The sequence below is a fragment of the Anolis carolinensis genome, unplaced genomic scaffold, assembly GCF_035594765.1.
Source record: "Anolis carolinensis isolate JA03-04 unplaced genomic scaffold, rAnoCar3.1.pri scaffold_12, whole genome shotgun sequence".
In the NCBI taxonomy this organism is placed as follows: Eukaryota; Metazoa; Chordata; class Lepidosauria; order Squamata; family Dactyloidae; genus Anolis; species Anolis carolinensis.
In genome coordinates, this window is record NW_026943823.1 from 9,924,252 (window position 1) to 9,945,942 (window position 21,691).

The 21,691-nt window shown below is 42.2% G+C and overlaps 1 protein-coding gene across 4 annotated transcripts in view; it reads left to right on the forward strand.

The window, feature by feature from the left end:
• Positions 1-21,691, forward strand: part of LOC100566500 (connector enhancer of kinase suppressor of ras 2) — a 296,823-nt gene that overhangs the window by 144,472 nt on the left and 130,660 nt on the right. For all 4 annotated transcript variants that reach the window (XM_062963810.1, XM_016995043.2, XM_016995041.2 and 1 more), the window contains exon 8: positions 11,138-11,206. In XM_062963810.1, coding sequence (XP_062819880.1) covers positions 11,138-11,206 — 69 coding nt within the window. The remainder of the gene's footprint in view (positions 1-11,137; positions 11,207-21,691) is intronic.

The following is a 21,691-nucleotide window of genomic DNA, read 5'->3' on the forward strand; positions in this document are numbered from 1 at the left end:
AATATCCCCAGTGGAGTACTCCAAATGTTCTACCCATTCTGACAAGAGCAATAACCCAACACATCTAGTAAGGTGCACTAAAAAATGCAATATGACCTCCAAACCCACTGGACCCGTCCGTACCCATGGTTTCATTTAACCACATCCAACAACGTATGCCCTCTCCAGGCCTTTTCTAGGTCCTCCAGCATGGCTCTGTGGTATTCTTTGGTCAGGAGTCCTTTATTTCAATACAAAGTTTTGCACATCCACACAAAGTCTGGAGACGCATCCCAGTTACTGGAGTTGTGCTATACCTAATGAATAGTCCAGGAGATTGCCTCTGCGACAGTGGTTTTCAACCTATGGGTCCCCAGGTGTTTTTGGCCTTCAACTACCAGAAATCCTAACAGCTGGTAAACTGGGTGGGATTTCTGGAAGCTGTAGGCCAAAAACACCTGGGGACTTCAGATTGTGAACCACTGCTCTGGGAGCAACTGTGAAATCAGATATGACCAGTAGTTAGGGCAGTACTTCTTAAGCTATTTCTTGTGTTCCAGGGTGGGCTGACAGTTATCTCCCTCGCCATGCCACATAACGTCCAATTGCCCCAATTTCCAGTCCCAATTTGTCCTCTTTTGTCCCACTTTTCCCATCTGTTATTAAAATGTCCCAGTTTCTCTTCCTCCCAGTGTTCCCCTTTGTCCCACACTTCAGTTGCTTCAGTAAAAGTAGTTTGAACTCATTCATCTAAGCAGAGGGAAGGGAGAAGGAACGGGTGGCTTATGCAAAAGCAAACCACTCCTAGCTTATCTGTTCTTCCTCACTGATAATTCTTGCAGTCTTCACCACACTCTGACATTGCAAGGACAGATGTGTTGTAGTTTTCATCTATGAAATGTTGGAGGGTTTGGTGCAAAGGACTGGTATCTTATTTTTGTCCTTTGGCTACAGCTGTTTCTTTGGGAGTTGCACCATTTCGAGCAATGTTGCATTTGGAAAGTCAGGGAATGGATGGCACAGGAATTGCAAATCGAAGAGGACGCATCCATTGGCTGGATCAGTATAGGGTTGTCTTTAACTTAGTATAGTTAAAGCCTCAAAGTCCCATACATTTGTGCCCTGGGAAACTTCTTACCATTTCCTGCAATATTTGAAGGCCAAAGTGAAACAAGGGGGAAAATTCAGCGCAGTGTTAACAACTTCAGAGCAAACTCTCAAAAGAGAGATGGGTCCCACCATGCTGCTGGTAGGGAGCTATATGTGGGAGCTAAAGAGAGGATTGATCAACTTAGGAAAATGCATTTTCAACTAATAGACAAAAAAGCAGCTGCTGGAGGGAGGCATGGTGTTTCTTTTGGAAAATGGAGCGTTGCTTAAAGATTGGCCGTACTTACACTCCCAGTTGCTGTCTGTGTAAACAAGCAAAATATCCCATGTTGCCTTTCCCAAAAGGAACTGACCCCATGAATATTCATTTCCTGGAATTTCCCACTGCTGAGGTCCTTTGCTTTTAGCTGGCTAATGGAGAGGCCTCCGTCTCCCTCTCTTTCCAGCTGCAGGGTGTCGGGACACTGGTGGGCTCTAATGGACTCTAATGTTGATGGATTTTAAAACACGGCTCACTCAAAGCATTTTGGGCCATTCGCACTTGGCACTGAGCCATCGCCCTGCCTTTTAAGCAATGGCTATCAAATCCCAGGCCCAGAAAAAGCCAAATGTTGCATCCTGAATAAATTATGAGCACCACACTGATTTGTCAAAGTTTGCTCGTTTTGCAAAACAGACTCCTTTTTCAGTTAATCGCGGCTCCACTTGGTTGCAATGTCAAACCATAGTTGGATGTTAAGTGCATGAGCAGAGCCAAAATAAAACAAAGGTATTGGGGAAGTTTTAAAGCATAGATCAGAGAGTTATCCCTCTTGGGTCTGTCCTTTGCTATAAGATGATACTGTATATACTCATTTATGAATCTAGAAATTTTAGTCAAAAATGAACCCCAAAAACTTGGATTGACAGATCTACAGGTCAGTGTGAAAGCTGTACCTTAACTCTGATAGAAAATGAACCATCTCTGCATAAAGTGGCAAAAGGTGAGAACTTGATCCATCCCAGAAGAAACAGAATGACAACTGACTTCTCCACTTTGTGTCATATCTTCCAAAATTTTGGCCTCAACTTAAACGAGAGGTTGATATATACATGAGTATATATGGCAATCCTTTATGGATTTCTTTCTCAAGGCAATAAAAATATGAGCAATTTTCTTCAAATGATTATTTGCACATCAGGATGTATTCTGCACAAGATTCACACTTTATATTTTTGCACAGTATATCTCCACACACACACACGCATATACATATATTGAAATAAATAGTGTTTCCTGTAGAAGAGAGACTGTAATTGAGGACTTATTCTGCATAACATTTCACATATTTTGCATAACATTTCACATGTTTGTTTTCCTCCTACATGTTCTTGCATAACAATATTAATTACCATACAGAAAATGGCATTTTCTTTGCAAATAAAAGGTGCACAAAATTCACACAGAATAAATCGTGCACTGCAAAGATTTTTACCTTGTCCCCAAGACAAACATTTTTCAGCCATTTGGGAGATGGCATCCCCTATTATTCTTTCCATTGCTTCCTTGCAGATCTTTCATTGAGCTCACTGTTGGATAGCTGATTTTCACAATGACATCCATGAGTCCATTGAGTTCCTTCTTTCTCTCTTTTACACACTACAATTTCTTCGTGGACCTTTTGACTGTTGACAAACCATAATAATAACAACAACAACAACAACAACATTAATAATAAAACATTTTTAGTCTACTCCATCAGATAGGTTCAAAATACCAATGGCCAGAATTTCAGGATGGACATGGCCAACTATGAAGGGCTAGGCAAAGGCTGATGCGACCTATATATATAAAACTAAGAATGTGGCCGTCAAAATGTTTCATGAAATCATCCAGTTTACATAGTTTGTAAAAGAAGGGATATTGTGACGTTTCAGAGTGGAGCATTGACCTGCATATTCCCAAATTTATAACCAGATTCTTTCTTGAACTAGAATAGAAATCCCTCCCTGGGTTCTTCCACCTCCTCCTCCATCCATGGATCGCGTGCCACACTGTGTTTCTTGCATTTTATAGTTTTTAGGTTTTGCTCTACACTGTCTCACAGGGTTGCCCAAACAGATGGCTTTAAAAAGAATTAAATTAGTAACAACAAAATGCATAATTTACTTAGAATGTCAGGCTAGATCAGTCTTCTTCAACCTGGTGACCTCCAGATGTACTGATCTCCATCTCCCACGGTCTTTAGCTGGCATGAGACTGGTTGAAGGCAGAATTAGATGTTAGCATTGAGCCTTGGCAGTTAAAGCGATGGCAAACTGCATTCATTCTACAGTGTAGATGCACCTGTAGTCTGTAAGGACTTATCATGCAAATCAGTTTTTGTTCCATCCTAAATATTAAGAAATATTCTTAGGCTGATAAATCCGTATCAAAAAAACGAATGGAGTTGAAATTCTCTGCCATTCCCATTCTGTGAGTTCTGACAGAGCTATTTCTGTCTCTGGGCACCTCTCTGATGAAAAACTGAAATAAAGTGGAGATGGGATGATAGAAGACTTCCAGGAAGAAAGAAGCGGGAGTGAGCAGCGCCTTCTAAGACCTGACGCATTCTGCTCCCGGCTAAAGCGTATTGTGCTTCTGCTTACCAAGGTGAAGAGCAAGCTTTATAGATTTAGAGCTATTTTGAAACATCCTCCAAGGGGGAAAGAGGGTTTTTGCAAGGGCTTTGAGCATATATGTGTGTGCCAGGCTAATGGAAAACGCTGGCAAGAACAAGAGCGCTGCTACAAACACTGAGAGTTCAGCAACCAGGAACATCTGCTGAACGGAATTAAAGCTGTCAAGAGTTGGAAAATCACTTGGAATATGGGACAGTTGAACATCAGGTCAAGAAGTTTACAATAGATCTCATGGGTCAGGATCAGCTGTATGTACATGTTTTAAAACCAATGTTATACCTTTACATCTATAGCAGGCATGGGAAGTGTGTGGGAAGTTTGGCCCAATTTGATCATTGGTTGTAGGTGATTGTAGGTGAACTATAAATCCCAGCGACTACAACTCTCAAATGTCAAGGTCTATTTCCCCCAAACCCCACCAGTGTTCAAATTTAGGCATATTGAGTATTTGCATCAAGTTTCATCCATCATTGTTTGAGTTCACAGTGCTCTCTGGATGTAGGTGAACTACAACTCCCAAACTCAAGGTCAATGTCCACCAAACCCTTCCAATATTTCCTGTCAGTCATGGGAGTTCTTTGTGCCAAGTTTGGTTCAATTCCATCATTGGTGGAGTTCTGAATGCTCTTTGATTGTAGTTGTACTATAAATCCCAGCAACTACTACTCTCAAATGACAAAATCAATCTCCCCCAACCCCATCAGTATTCAAATTTTGGTGTATTGGGTATTTGAGCCAAATTTGGTCCAATGAATGAAAATACATCCTACATATCAGATATTTACATTACAATTCACAACAGCAGCCAAATAACAGTTATGATATAGCAACGAAAATAATATTATGGTTGGGGGTCACCACAACATGAGGAACGGCTTTAGGAAGATTGAGAACCACTGACCAAGAATGAAGATAAGGCACATATTTAGATTGAACTACTGCGGTTGAAGTGGTGCCAAACTGCATTCATTCTGGCAGAGAAGTCAAAATATCTCATGAAACTGTGAATCCCAGAATTGCACAATGGATAGAGCAGAGACGATTGGGAATATAAAATCATTCTAAATACTGCATTTGGAGACAGAGCCGGGAAAACAACCTGTAAACGGTGGAGGAAGCTTTCAACAATAAACAAAAGCTAAAGCACTGGCAAGCTTTTGTTTATGGCAGTATCAAAATGATGGAGGAAGCCTCAAAAGGCACATATCACATCAACTTTTAGAGTAAAAATAGCCTTTTTGGTGGAAAAATAAGTAATTTTCTCCCCAGTGACAAGAGCTTAAAAAGTAAAAAATATGCTCGCAGAAGGCTCTCACTCCCTTCATTATATTTTAATGTTCTTAGAGAACATAAATCCATGATGAGAAAGCGAGCAAGAGAGGGAAAGAGACGGCCTGGAAAGCAGCACAAGCATGTCAGAGATGGAGTTTTGGGGAGTAAATATCTCAATGAGATGGGACAGGATTGGAAAGAAGGCCAAGGCTGTATTTCAGATGGAGTTCCCATTGTCTTTCAGCATTGGCCATGCTGGGTCCATGTTATAGCCCAAAAATATCTGGAAGTACAAGGATGAGCAATGGTTCATCACCGGCTTCCACCAGTATTATGTATCTACTCCTTAACATAGGTTTGCTACAGTGGGTTGGTTCACAGATACAGTTCAGCTATTTGAAATCCTTAGCATCAGATAACATTCTTAACTCTTCACCTAGTACCCTTCTACTGATCCCATTCCTTTCTTCTCATGCTCCACCATTTGCCTTGCACGCCAGTTTCTCTGTCTTTCCCCTTCTTCAACTCTCCTTGACATCTCACGATACTTCCTGTACACACATTTCCATGGTTTACTTTTCCTTATCACTGCTTTGCCTCACCTCATGCCTTCACAATATGTCAATTTCTTGCTTTTTAAAATACTTCATTGATGACCCTTTCCTTGTGACTGAAAGGCAGAGATGCGCCCATGGAAAAGAAGCCTCAAAATATTGCTCCTGATGCCATCACTTTTGGGAACAGGAAATTTTAGGCCCAGGAAAGGCCTTTCGTACAATGAGAGGTGACCCAGACATAGAATGGTGGGATGATGTACCAATATGGACTTCTTTACATCTTGGATAGTCTTCAGTAAGTGTTCTGTCATGTGCTGGGCCTGTAACTATTGTCTTTGTATAGGACGTATACTTTATGCCCAGCGGGAAGCCAGGGCGCCTCAAAGAGAGGTTCTTGAGGATTTTCCTGAAAAAGATAGTCCTTTGAGTCTTTAATGAGATAACAAAGTCTTTATTGTTGAACAAATAATAAATCTTCAAGGTTTCCTTAATAAACTGTTGGTCCTTTCAGTCTTGTCCCCAGGGGACAGGCAATTGGCTTTGGATAACTGTGAAAACCCTCTTATAACCTCTCCCAGGCTGTCTATTATATGGGCCTAGCTGATGTGGGACCCACTACCAATTCCAAATGCATCTGGGTATCGAGTGGACCTACCAACCAAGGCTTGTAGATGTTTCAGCTGGGGTTCCATGGATCTGTGGTGCTGTTCCCTCTCCGAGGTTTCTTTGGAAACTTTAGGGCTGTTTCCCTCAGGAGTTGTGGGGCTGAGAGGCTATAAGCTCTCAGCCAGAGCCTTTGGGACCTTTTTTCCTGGAATTTCCGTTTCTGTTTTCTCGGATGTTCTATATCCCCGGATGTTATTGAGATATGAAGCTTTTCTACAGGACGAGCTGGTCTACGTCCTATAGCTTAGCTTCCTTAAGTGAGACTGAGACTTAAAAATGGCTCCTTCCCTCCCAGAGCCCTGAACAAGGGGCGGAACCAAACTTGATGATTGACAGGCAGCCTGTCCTATGATTGCAAACATTAGCAGCAAGAAAATAAAGTTGGAGCTTCTGGTACAGCCGTACCAGCACAGTAAGCTCGTGCATTTCAGCGGAACCTTGAGTTGGCCGAGTTCCAGGAGACCTACAGATACGTTTTTGCATGCCTCCCGAAAATGGGTGGGTTGCCAAATAGCCGTTTCCAGTCCCACCTGAAAGATCCAGCCTATTGGTGGGAATGGAGCACTTTCCATTCCTGGGATCCCTTCCTTCTTTCCTTCCTTCCTTCCTGTAGTCTAGGTTTGAAGAACGGGGTTAAGGAAGCATCTTTCCTGAGATCCTTTCCTTAGACACAGCTTGCATTCTTTTATTCTGATTGGCCCAAAAGGCAGGGCTCACAGTGCAACCCTGGGCGAGCAGCACATGGCAGCCTCTCCATACACATGGTGCCAAATAGGGAAGGAGGAGCCATGATTGGCTGCCACGTGGTCCTGTAATGGATGAAAAACATGACAGGTGAGCCCATACTGTTATGGCCATCTAGCCAAAGCGAACAAACCAAATTGGCCAAAGGGAACCAACTACTCCGAATCTGTGCATAAGCCTAGCCTTCAATGCCATTTGGAGGCAAATGAGATACTTTTAACCCAATGGGACTAAGGGCTGGAGTTCACATCCCCCCCCCCCCCGCCCCAGGCCACACTTTGCCTATCCTTGGAATAATGGATGGCATTTGTCTGCTTTTGTTGCAAGCCCCGTGTCTTGCGTTAGAATTGGATCTGCCCACGGGAGAAGCAAATTTATCTATGCCTTTATTTACAGCATTTATCTTCTCCCAGGAAAACAATTGATCCAGGTGACTTTCCTTTAAAAAGAAAAACAATTGTTCAACCAGAGTTACGGAATCATAAAATAAAGCATAAAATCAGCAGTAGAAGCTGAAACGATGCCATAAATTTCATAGTGGTGCCAAATCTGTTGCACATCTTGAAAAGCTTGTAAGATTAGCAAGTCCTGGAAAGATCCATCCCACCCTCTTCTGTGCATCTTGTTTTCCTAGAGCAACCTAAAAGCATCTTTCTGGGGTATACTAAAAGCATGGAGAGATCAGTAGAAGAGGATGTGATTTTTTATATAAGAGTTCCCTCCAGTTTTGGACTACTATTGCCCTGGCCTTTGAGGGAGAGGAGAGCAGCCATCATCTACTGGACTTAACACACAACATACCACTTGCTTTTACTTGTATGCCCTAAGACAAATTATTAATGGTTTTTAAATCACCTTTTTGGGGAAGGCATGACTTTTTGGAGATAACCTCATGGAAAAAACAGAATTTCCAGAACATTTTGGAGAAAAATGGAATTCACAACTGTTTGAAAATCGTAAACTTTTGTAAAAGTATGATCTTCCAGAGAAGAGACAAAAAACTCTGAAAAAAAGATTTTACTTAAATCCACATGTACTTATGCAAAGCAATTTGACTTTTCAGTTGTTAGACTGATAACCTAGTTGTCTCTGATTTGTTAGGAACAGAGATTGTGTCAATGCACAAAAACAGCAGTTCTTCAGAAGTGTTCTTTTCAGTGCCCAAAAACATCTACTGCTCATAAAATAACTTGTTTCTATATCATGCTCTCAAGAGACAAAAATAAATGTGGACTTTGTTAAAAGTCTGGTTTACTGGTTTACTCACAACCTTCATGTATTCAGCATACAGGTACATGATCTGCTGCCCTGGTTCTTTGGGAGCTCCAAGTACAAGGTTTTAATTCTTACCCAGATAGACTTGGTAACAGAGTCAGCCTTAAAGCAGTCTAGATTATTAACATTCCCTTGGTTTTAGTGGGTTTGCTCTAAATATGATTAAACCTGAATTCAGCCCACTGCCTTCCATTAAACAGCAAGCCATGGATCAAAATACCGGTGCCAAAATCTAGAAGTGAAGAACGAATAAATTTTTTAGCTCCTTTAACGATCCTTCATCTGAAATGCCAGACTACTTCAGAATGTGTGTGACCTAGTTATTAGATGAATCTGTTTTCTGAAAAATTCGATTATTGCCCTATTTCGAGCAATGTTGCTCATTTGTGTTCATCTTCTCAGTGTCACCGAGAACCTATTTATCACTCCTCTTTCTGTTTCCTTTACAACGTTTTCCTTCCTCTTCCTTTTCTATATGCCTTGAACTGCAGATTGAACTGAAATCTGAATACACAAGTTGGATCTCTTTTGTTATCTGTGACAATTAAACTTTCTGTGTGTGATCTTAGTTGCTTTCTGAATATATGCTAGGCCTTCCCCACTTCATTCTTTGCCATTTTGATAGGGTTTGCTTTTGAAGTTCACCTTCACTTAGTTTCCAAAGCAGGCATGGGCAAACTTCAGCCCTCCAGGTGTTTTGGACTGCAACTCCCACAATTCCTAACAGCCTACCGGCTGTTAGGAATTGTGGGAGTTGCAGTCCAAAACACCTGGAGGGCTGAAGTTTGCCCATGCCTGTTCCAAAGACTTGCTTTTTGTTCACTCTGCCTTGGTGCTGTTCCTCTGCTGTCTGAAAAATACAACAAAATTCTAGTTATTTATGCAAGTGTCTTCTGCAGCCATGTCCTTCCAGGGTTTGAATACATTGTGTGGTGTCTTCCATAATCCAGTAATCCAAAGGGGACGTGAGCCAAAATCAATTGTACACAATTTTATTACATACAGATTTCCCTTCCCTTCTACAGCAAACAGTTTGCTACAGAAGACAAAATACTTTATTAAGGAAAATGCAGGGCAGGGAGGGTATTGGGGGGGAAAGCAGGCCTTGTTAAAGAGCTTATACATTTTTTAATAAGAGAAATTTGTCAGTTGACCAAATGAAAGCCATAAATCTTTCAGCGGGAAAAAGAGGCTCGTCTTCAGGGTGGTTGTTTGTGCAGCAAGCAAAAAAGGGAAGGCGCCGGCTGCCATGGCTCACTGCTTTGTTTCTGCTCAAAATGCAGAGGGAAATAAAAGCAGCATCAAAGCCATTTCATCCCGACCACTTCAGCCAATTGATTCGGCTTCTCTTTGGAAGGAATAATTGACCCCGGCTAAGATGTAACAGGGAGAAAAGATAAGGGAAAGGAAGCACGGTCCAGGAAAGGAGAGAGGAAAACTAGGGGAAAGGACAAATAGAGCCTAGCCCAGGTCTCTACAGCTTGGAAGAGACGTAACAGTGATTTCATACATGTATAGTAATGGTATGATCAAGTGCTACAGATAGCTGGAGAACATTTTCTGACAAACACTTAATTTTTCTGTATTTAAGAGCCCTAAGGTAAAGGTAAAGGTTTCCCCTGACGTTAAGCCTAGTTGAGTCCGACTCTGGGGGTTGGTGCTTTTCTAAGCCAAAGACCCAGCATTGTCCAAAGACACCTCCTAGGTCATGTGGCCGGCATGATTGCATGGAGTGCTGTTACCTTCCCGCCAGAGCAGAACCTATTGATCTACTCACTTTTCGCATGTTTTCGAACTACTAGGTTGGCAGAAGCTGGAGCTAACAGTGGGAGCTCACCCTGCTCCCCAGATTTGAACCGTCAACCTTTCGGTCAGCAACTTCAGTAGCTCAGCAATTTAACCCGCTGCGCCACTAGGCGGCCCGCAATGGGTTTTTTGGAAGATACTGGCAGATGGAAGCAGGAGTAGGTTTGGCTATGGCCATGGCAATGGCGTGCACTTTCTGGGCCTGCACACCACACACACTCTCTCTTTCCAAAGGTTTTCCCCTGACATTAAGTCCAATCATATCCAACTCTGGGGGTTGGTGCTCATGTCCATTTCTAAACCGAAGAGCCGGCATTGTCTGTAGACACCTCCTAGGTCATGTGGCTGGCATGACTGCATAGAGCGCTGTTACAATACTGTTAAAACACATACAGTAATCATTTAAAACCCTCCATAGACTACACATATCTATGGAGTAACTGTTGACATGTGTTACTCAATGCTTCCATTCCACATAGGGATTGAATAGTGTTGGTGCAAAATATCTCTACACGTGGCCATTTACACAATGGTCAGAGTATATTTGATTGTAACCTTTGAATCCTTCCCTCCAAATATGGTTGGATAAGTCCTATTGATGCATGACCATAAAAATGGCTCAAGGGATAGTGATTATTGTCTTCGACACTGCAAAAATTTATATCCTCATCATTCTTTGAAGACACCACAGTAGCTAAAAGTTCCTATAAAAGTTCCCCATGTCTAACTAGTGAAGATGGGTTCTGGAAATCTCAGTAGCTATCTTGAATTTTCGTAAACTGTGCAACATCTCCTTCTGTTTTTAATTTATATTACTAAATTAGCTTAATTAGTTTGATACCATCACGGTGCCTGGTGATTAATGACTGCTTCACTTAACTCCTCCCTAGGCTTGAGATTGTCATGTCTTGATGGACCACACAGGAGTGGCTCAATATTCAATCAGAAGGATGCTGTTTAAGAAACACTTGCCACTGTTTAATGGTACAGTGATGGAACCTGAACAATAACCCCTTTGGCCCTTCATGTTGTCAAGCTTCCTTTTCTTCTCTTTCTCTTGCCTTTAGTCTCCAGCAGACCAGTGTAAGAAAATCCATGCAGGGGATGAGGTGATCCAGGTCAACCATCAAACTGTGGTGAGTACTCTGCAGATAATATCATGTTCACCATCTACACTGACCATTTAATGCAGTTCCAAACTAAATTCAAACTGCAGTGTCTAAACAATGCATGCCCATGAAAGCCCTTAATACACATCAGTGCTCTGTGGTTTGTTTAATCACCATTTGGGTTTCAAACTGATCCCAGGAATTTTTATGTATATACATATAATATTGATAATAATATGATAATGCAATAATATAATAATAATTTTATTTTTGTACCCCGCCTCCATCTCCCCAAGGGGACTCGAGGCAGCTTACAAATACAAGGTCGTGGAACATGTGGTGGCCGCACAACTCCAGGCATTCTTGGTAGATACCGATTATCTGGATCCGGCACAGTCTGGCTTCAGGCCGGGGCATGGTACCGAGACAGCCTTGGTCGCCTTAGTCGATGATCTACGCCGCGAGCTGGACAGGGGGAGTGTGTCCCTGCTGGTTCTGCTGGACCTCTCAGCGGCCTTCGATACCGTCGATCACGGTATCCTTCTGGGGCGCCTTGCCGGGATGGGGCTCGGAGGTACTGTTTTGCAGTGGCTCCGGTCCTTCCTGGAAGGTCGGTCCCAGATGGTGTCCTTGGGGGACACCTGCTCGGCCCCACAACCATTTACTTGTGGGGTCCCGCAGGGTTCAGTGCTGTCCCCCATGTTGTTTAACATTTACATGAAGCCGCTGGGAGAGATCATCCGGAGTTTCGGGGTGAGGTGTCATCTGTACGCAGATGATGTCCAGCTCTGTCACTCCTTTCCACCTGTCACTAAGGAGGCTGTCCAGGTCCTGAACCGGTGTCTGGCCGCTGTATCGGACTGGATGAGGGCGAACAAATTGAAACTTAATCCAGACAAGACAGAGGTTCTCCTGGTCAGTCGCAAGGCTGAACAGGGAATAGGGTTAAAGCCTGTGTTGGACGGGGTCGCACTCCCCCTAAAGACGCAGGTTCGCAGTCTGGGGGTTCTCCTGGACTCATCACTGAGCCTGGAGCCCCAGGTCTCGGCGGTGGCCAGGGGAGCCTTTGCACAACTAAGACTTGTGCGCCAGCTGCGCCTGTTCCTTGGGAGGTCTGACTTGGCCACGGTGGTCCACGCTCTGGTTACATCCCGTTTGGACTACTGCAACGTTCTCTACGTGGGGTTGCCTCTGAAGACGGCCCGGAAGCTCCAACTAGTACAACGGGCGGCAGCTAGACTAAACTGGGGCGGCTTACAGGGAGCGCACCACCCCCTTGTTAAGCCAACTCCACTGGCTGCCGAAGTGCTGGTTTTGACCTATAAAGCCCTAAACGGTTCTGGCCCAATCTACTTGTCCGAACGTATCTCCTCCTATGAGCCAGGAAGATCCCTGAGGTCATCTGGAGAGGCCCTGCTCTCGGTCCCGCCTGCCTCACAGGTGCGGCTGGTGGGAACGAGGGACAGGGCCTTCTCGGTGGTGGCTCCCCGGCTATGGAACACCCTCCCCACAGAAATACGGCAAGCCCCAACCCTTTTGAGTTTTAGAAAAGCCTTAAAAACATGGCTTTGTGCCCAGGCTTTTAATGAATAAATGATAAAGACGACCCAGATTGTTATATGGATAAAGTTGGAGGATATTGGACGAACGGATTTTAAACACATGTTTTATGTTTTATCTTTTATACTGTATTTAATTGGTTGTATTTTTTATATGTTGTTGTTTTTAATGATGTATCGGCATCGAATTGTTGCCAATTGTACGCCGCCCTGAGTCCCTCCGGGTGAGAAGGGCGGGATAGAAATATTTTAAATAAATAAATAAATAAATAAATACAAAATAAACATACAATAACATCAGGTACCGAAAAACACGCGAATGAATTTTTTTTTTAAATGACACAAAATAAAATCACACCATTAATAGAACATAAGTTAAAACACAGCAATAAAGTCATAAAAATGAACTGGGCAAAAGTGCGCTAAGTAAGTCTTGTAAACATGAGGAAGTTAAAAGTGCTATAAGATCATGGGGGAGAACCGTTGAAATGGGGGTGAACCCTACAATATTATACTAACAATAATACAATATAATAATATTAATTATATATTATATATTGCATGTAATATTGCTAATAATATTACAGTATAGTGGTATAGTTCAATATAGTAATATATAATGTTAATATTGTGTTATGCTAATAATATAATATATTGTATATACATATAATATTGATAATAATATGATAATGCAATACAATAATAATAATAATAATACACTATTATAATTGTATATTATATATTGCATGTAGTATTACTAATGATATTACAGTATAGTGGTATAGTTCAATATAGGAATATATAATGCTAATATTGTGCTATGCTAATGATATAATATACTAGCTGTGCCTGGCCACGCGTTGCTGTGGCTTATGGGAATCCTTTGTTGGCCAGGTGGAATAGCAGTGAATAGCCTTGCAGTCTCAAAGCCTGGCCGTTTTCTGGAGTTGCTGGAGTTTTTTGTTATATGAACGTAGAGGCATGGATGAGGGGTTGTGCTGCCGAGTTTAGTGTTTCTGGGATGTGTAGTTTTGTTGTTTTGTCCTAGGCCGAAATTTCATTACCCTTTTATATATATAGATTGTATGTACATATAATTGGTAATCCGTTCTGAGTTCCCTTCGGGGTGAGAAGGGCAGGATATAAATGTAGTAAATATATATGTATATGTGTGTATGTGTGTATATATATATATATATATACACACACACTCACACACACATATAAATTGCCTGCACAACAAAACAACCTTTGTCAACATTGGTTTGAAACACACTTAAATGGTGAGTGTAGATGTCCCCTATGAGAACGAAGTTGGCCGCATAAACTTTTGTAAATTGGGGGTACATCTACAATACAGTTTGGCTCAGTGCTAGGGAATCATGGGAGTTGTAGTTTTACAAGATCTTTAGTCTTCTCCGTTGCTGCAGTGTAGACCAGGCATGGGCAAACTTCAGCCCTCCATGTGTTTTGGACTTCAATTCCTACCGGCTGTTAGGAATTGTGAGAGTTGGAGTCCAAAACACCTGGAGGACCGAAGTTTGCCCATGCCTGGTGTAGACATACCATATTTTTCAGATGCAGGTGAAAATACTGTTCAATAGGCCTTGAGCCAAAGTGATGTGTTTGCTGAGGTTCTAGCCAATGTACCCATGTCACCGTCAGACTCTCTTGTTTGTAATTGTTCAACTTTTCTTCCCAAACTGCCTCCAGACCCTTTCTCCCCTTTTCATTAAGGAATTATTCAATACACTAGTTTCTAATTAGTTATATAAGTGCTTATTTCTGTGGGTGCAAGAAGTCTGTAGGAAAATGAAAGGCTCTTGGTCAACATGAGTTTTGAGAGTCCAGGAGCGGCTCTGCTAATTAAATCGTGATCAACTGTGCAGAAATGTGCTAACTGTAAATTAGAATGCCTGGGACACTTTCTCAGAAATGACAGATTTGTTCTTAATTGTCTACTTTGACATTAGCACATCTCTTTCATCACGTTCAATAATGAGATGTCCTGCGTGTTGCTTGCTTCTCTCTTTCTCATTTTTTTTTTTTGGTGCCATAATAACACAACTTTTGTTCTGTTCAAATTGGCAACCCAGGAACGTCAAGGTCTTAATGATTTTGTCATAAATATATTAGGCTATTAGATTTACACAAAACAAGCTCCCAGAGACATGGCTGGTCATCTTACTCTGATATAACATGAACACAACTGTTTCAGCATGGTTGGAAGCAAAGTGGAGAAGGAAACAACAGCAACCCAAAACAACAAATAACTTTGGCATCTAAAATGATGTCAATATTCACCAAACAAGGAATAGCATGCCTCTCTGTCTTCTCCTTTGTCTTTGGCAGGATCTATGATGCCATATAATCTAGATTATTAAATCAAATAATCCACATTATCTGCTTTGAACTGGATTATATGGGTCTACACTGCTGTATAATCCAGTTCAAAGCAGATAATCTGGATTTTATATGGCAGTCTAGATCCAGTCTTTCTCTCTCTCCTTCCATATCTGTGTTTCTGTCTCTGTCCATCTCTCTGTGTGTGTCTCTTTCTCTCCATCTCTTTCTGTATCTTTCTGTCTCTCTCTTTCTCTCCAAGAGTTTCATGGCACACCATGAAGAGAAGTTGCAGAAGATGAACTTGCTCAGCTTAGTGAAGAGAAGACTGGTAGACAATACACAAAGTCATAGGGTCATTGAGCCACATAGTTGGAAGGGATCTCAGGGGCCATTGAGTCCTACCCAACACTCAATGTAGGATCTCAATGAAAGCATCTGCAGCAAGGAACTATCCAACCTTTTTTCTGCAGATGTCCAAAGAAGACCACTCCATCTCTCTAAACCAGTGGTTCACAACCTTTTTTTTGACCAGGGACCACTTTCCAACGTTAGTACCAAAAGGGTTACGAATCAGTTTATGGTCAACTTTAGATCTGGTTTGTTTATTTGGGGGCTGATTCAGAAAATTGCATTGGATAGACCACATCAGCTCTAGTTTCTGATACAGAGCATATGCCGTCCAGTAGTTGCCATCTGCTTATCCGCAGAAAACCATATTCAATAAGCCTCTATAAGAGGGTTGCAATGGTGTAGTAACAGTGAGGCCGCAGACCATATTTTAGTTCTTGCGAACCACTGCTGGTCCACGGACCACAGGTTGGGAACCATTTCTCTAAGCAGTTGGTCCCATTGGTGAACCACTCTTAACTCCCAAGAAGTTCCTTCTAATGTTCAATCAAAGCTTATTCTCCTGGAATTTGCAACCATTAGACCTGATCCCACCTTCTGAAGCAGCAGAAAACAAACCTGTCATCTCTGTCTTCTCTTCACCAGGCTGAACATTTTCTCTTTCAACTTCTCCTCATATGTTGTGTTCTCCATATCCTTGTCCTTTTTTGAATCTGCTCCAACTTGACTATATTCTTCATAATTTGTATTTATTGACTTATCCCACCGTTCTTTTCTGTTGTAGGGAGCAGTGAATTTATGGGCATTGGAAATAAGGAGCTCAATATGATATATTTAATTATTTATGCATGTGTATGCATTTAAATATTTCTACCCCACAACTCCAGAGCAGTTTACAGGCGATATTTAGTCAGTATTCATTCTCTGTCTACTCCATCCTCTTCCCAATTGACAGCACCATAACTTTTCAAGAATGCACTTTCTAATTATTATCTCCTTTGGTCTCTTTTGGGTTCGCTACCAAAGAAGGGGCATTATACACTTGGCCAATGTTGGTGGAGAAAAATGAATGAACATCCAAATGGCTGTTTCCCTCTCTCCCTTCTCAGTCTTCAGACCCCTTGTTTTAATGGATCTTCTCTCATGAGGCAAACTGGATCGATATGTTCCTTATAAGCATCAATATTTCCATTAGTAAATTAGATTACCTTGTCACCCACCGCTTAATGGGCTCTTATGTGGGGAATGTGGCTGAACAGTTAGAGTTAAAAGCTGCCTTTTGAGTGTTTCAGTCTCCAGGCATACATTATCTTCGTAAACAGGTGGGCTAGGCTGGTCTCCTATCTCCAGGTGAGGACTGAGACTGAGAGAGACCCTTCCTGGCAAAAAAACTCCAAGGATCACCCTGGGGGTTAAATATCAAGTTTGCTTGTTAGTTGTTGAATGAAGCTCTTCACTTTATTTATAATTCATAACAACCCAATGGAAGTAATAGGCTACGTCACTGTGATTCATGGTGCTCCCTTCTCCTCCGATTCTTGGGCTTGTTCATACGATTCCACTTTAACTGTCATGGGTCCATCCTGTGGAAATGTAAGGCTTTTGGGCTGGTGAGTTCTCTGGCTGTGAATTCTGAATAAAGTATGCTCGTATGTCAAAGTGAAAACTGGGCTGAGCAACAACTCTTAACACAAAATGCGCTTAAGTTGGGACATTCTTAAGTTGAGGTTCCCCCTCTCTTTCTCTCTCTATATATATAATCACATAATCATAGAGTTGAAAGAGACCTTGTGAGCCATCCAACTCTATTCTGCCAAGAAGCAGAAAACTACATTCAAAGCACCCCCGACAGATGGCTATCCAACCTCTGCTTAAAAGACTCCAAAGAAGGAGCCTTGACCAGAGAGTTGCACTGCTGAACAGTTCTCTTAGGAAGTTCTTCCTAATGTTCAGTTGAAATCTCCTGAACATTAGGTGTATATATATGCCTCAGAAAACAACTCTCCAGGAAATCTGGGTCCTCCAATATGATTCTATGGTGAACTTCTGCTGAATGTTGACTGTAGAATCACACTGGAGGACCTAGGGAGTCGTAGAGAAGAGTCCTCTCTAGGAAACTCTAGGTTCTCCAACAAGTTTCTATGGTCAACATCTTGCAGAGGTTGCAGTGGGGGACCGTGACACTCCAATGGGAAATATATTATCCAAATCCACAAATGTGTCAAACCCACAAATGTGAAGGGCTGTGTGTACTCGTCTATAAACAACAAACCCCAGAATTCTATAGGATGATGCCATGGCAGTTATCATAGTGCTACAATTGCCCCTTGTTGTCTCTTCCTTTGGGATTTCAGGTCCCAAATGTCTCCTTGACTTGGCTATTTGTCTGTCGTCCACATCCTTCTGCTCCAATTCTGTCCATTCTTCTTTTTAAATATTTTTTTATCTTTCTTCTTCCTCCAACTAACCTCAGCTTTGGCCTCTTGTCCCCAGTTATTCCAATTTTAGAAATGCTGGCCATCCTTTGTCTTCTCCCTTCACCTCATTTCCTCCTCCTACAGACTGTTTCTTTGCTCTTTCCCCTCTTTCCCATCTCCTCTTCTCTACTGCTATTTATCTTGGTAAGGAAAATGCACAAATATGCTGTCTGAAGGCAAGCGTAGACATAGAAACTGCTGATCCTCTCTGTAACAGGCGTCCTACCAAGCCGAGCTGTCTCTGGAGCTGCTGAGATTTCACAAGCTGGAGACAGGCGACAGGATTCTTTTTCTTCGGAGAGCTGAAGTTTTTGCAAGTTTCTTTCTTTGCAAAAGATGTCTGCACATAACAGAATGGGAAGCAAATCTGCCCTAAAACTGTTCTCATCTCCCCTAAAGGCTGTCATCTCTTTCCAGCCTTAAAAGCTTGACTCGAGACATGTATTCCTTTCCTGAGATCCTTGATTCTTTCTCCTGATTCTCATTCTAATCGCTCTTAAGCCTCTTACCTAAGTTTCCCAAAGAAGCCTGTTTCTTGTTCAGTCAAAGCAAGAGGTTGTTGTTTTGTTTTGTTTTGTTTTGTTTTGTTTTGTTTTGTTTCTGAAAAAAATATTTTCCCAAAATTGTATTTCTTGTTTTCAACCATTTTTGCCACTTGGCCTTTCTCCAGCAGACACGAAAAAGGATGTCATGTAGAAATTGGAGCAAGCTTATTTTCTTTTCCATCAGAATCAACACTGCAACAAAGTGGGCTCAAATGACAAAACCTAAACTTTTACTTCTTGGGAGGACAGCAATGACCAATCTCGATAGAATAGTGAAGAGTAGAGACATCACACTGGCAACAAATTTCCATGTAGTTAAAGCAATGGTATTCCCCGTAGTAACCTACGGATGTGAGAGGTGGACCATAAGGAAGGCTGGGCGAAGGAAGAGAGATGCTTTTGAACTTGAGTGTTGGAGGAAAATTCTGAGTGCCTTGGGCCTTGGCAAGAAGATCCATCCAGTCCAAACTCAAGGAAATAATGCCCGACTGCTCACTGGAGGGAAGGATATCAGAGGCAAAGATGAAGTCCTTTGGCCACATCATGAGAAGACAGGAAAGCTTGGAGAAGATAATGGTGCTGGGGAAAAGGGAAGGAAAATGGAAGAGGGGCCGACCAAGGGTGAGATGGATGGATGGGATCCTTGAAGGGACTGGTTTGACCTTGAAGATGCTGGGGGTGATCACAGCCGACAGGAACTCTGGCGTGGGCTGGTCCATGAGGTCACCAAGAGTCAGAAGCAACTGAACATATAAACAACAAAATGCTGCTTGTCATCCAACATTTCAACAGCCTTTTCAAGAAGGACCAGCCTTCCATGATACAGAATCCTAGACTTGAAAAGAGACCTTGTGGGCCATCCAGTCCAACCCCATTCTGTAAGAAAAAGGAAAATAGCATTCAAAGCATCCCCAACAGATGGCCTTTCAGCCTCTGTTTAAAAGTCTCCAAAGAAGGAGCCGCCACCACACTCCGGAGCAGAGAGTTCCACTGCTGAACAGCTCTCATAGTTAGAAAGTTCTTCCTAATGTTCAGGTGGAATCTCCTTTCCTGTAATTTGAAGCCATTGTTCTGTGTCCTAGTCTCCAGGGCATCAGAAAACAAGCCTGCTCCCTCCTCCCCATGACTTCCCCTCACCTCTTGATACATGGCCCTCATCATGTCTCAGCCTTCTCTTCTGCAGGCTAAACATGCACAGCTCTTTCAGCCACTCATCATAAGGCTTGTTCTCCAGACCCTTGATCATTTTAGTCGCTCTCCTCTGGACACATTCCAGCTTCTCAACATCTCCCTTCAACTGCAGTGCCCAGAATTGGACACAGTATTGGACACCAAGTATCGGACACCATGTATGACTTCCCTGGATTTAGACACGAAACTCCTACAGTATTTATGTAGGCCAACATCCCATATAATGTCTACATTTTGCCCAGGTATAATACCTGAGCAATACCAGTGATTACATCCTAAGAGTTTTCCATCAGAGCCTACTGACATTCAGGACAAGCTGCTCTCACTTGCATTTATTCTTAGTATTTTAATGGTTCCCTCATTAAGGTTTCTCCTCCGAGCCATTTATCTTCAGGACATTAATTATGTAGCATTCGTCAGAATGAAGTCGCGAGTGAAGCCTCAGAGATTCCCAGATTTTAACGTTTTTTTTTAATACCGAGCTTGAAAATTACAGCCAGTTCTCCGATACTTGATTAAATATTAAGAAAACGAGACTTTGTTGATGGCGAGCGTAAATGCAGGGAGATAAAAAGATAGTGCCAAAATACACCGAAGATTAATTAATTACCGAGGAGACTCACTAGGTTAAAAGAAATCACCTCATAAACTATTTGTGAGTTATATTAACTTTAATAAGACAGTAAGTGTATGTTTGATGAGCCACTGTGATGTGGGCTGCATCACGGTGCATTCACACTGCAGAAATAAAGCAGTTTGGCAACACTGCACTTGCCCTGGCTCAGTGTTATGGAATCATGGGATTTGTAGTTTGATGAGGCACTCTCAAAACAGAGAGATGCTTTGGACTCTGGACTGTTGATTATAAGAAATGATTCCCTGTGTTATCTACCCAGAGAAACTACTTCAAATTCTATCTGTAACTGAATTGATAAGCAAAGTACCTGTATGCTGAGTACATGAAGTTTGTGAGTAAACCAACTATGTTACTTTTAAAGAAGTCTGCTTATTTTTGTCTCTTGACAGCATGATTTACAGGCAAAAATATTTTAAGGGAGAGGAGATGTTTTTGGACAACTAAAAAGAATACTTCTGAAACTTTGCTGTATGTATGTGTGTGTGTGTGTATGTATGTATATGTGTGTGTGTGTGTGTGTGTGTGTGTTTGTGCATTGGCATATCTTTGTCCCTAACAGTTCAAAGAGATATTTAGGACATCAGTTCAACAGCTGAGAAACCTAATTGCCTTGCATGAATGCTGGTGAGTGCCATTTCCCCAAACGGTTATGACTTTTAACAGGTCATGCTTTTTAGGCTAAAGGTAAAGGTTTTCCCCTGACGTTAAGTCCAGTCGTGTCTGACTCTGGGGGTTGGTGCTCATCTCCATTTCTAAGCCGAAGAGCCAGAGTTGTCGGTAGACACCTCCAAGGTCATGCGGCCAGCATGACTGCATGAAGTGCTGTTACCTTCCCGCCAGAGCGGTACTTATTGATCTACTCATATTTTTGAACTGCTAGGTTGGCAGAAGCTGGGGCTAATAGCGGGAGCTCGCTCCGCTCCCTGGATTCGAACCGCCAACCTTTTGGTCAACAGCAGCTCAGTGGTTTAACCTGCTGTGCCACTGGGGACTCTTTACCAAGAGGTTATGGCATCACTTTTCAAAAGGTTGGGACTTCTAACAAGGTCATGCCTTTCCAAAGATCATAAAATCTCCAAAAGGGTTATGGAGATTTCCATTCTTTTAAAAGTATAATCTCTTAGGCAGAGGAGGCAGAAGACCTTATAAAACTGTAGCTCCCATAAATCTATCGCATTGAGCCATTGAGATTAAAGTGGTGTCAAACTTGCATCCATTCTGCAGTGTAAATGCATCCCAGGCACTAGTAAATAAACCCAAAGCCTGCTTTTATGTGCTGTTACTCTCAAACAGATTCAAAAGTCGAGTGTGTGGTCTGCTGAAATTGTGTGCCAGTTTCTCCCAATGTCACTCAAAGGAGACCTGTGGAAATCCTCTATAATGTTTTTGTGTGGAGGGAATTAAATGAG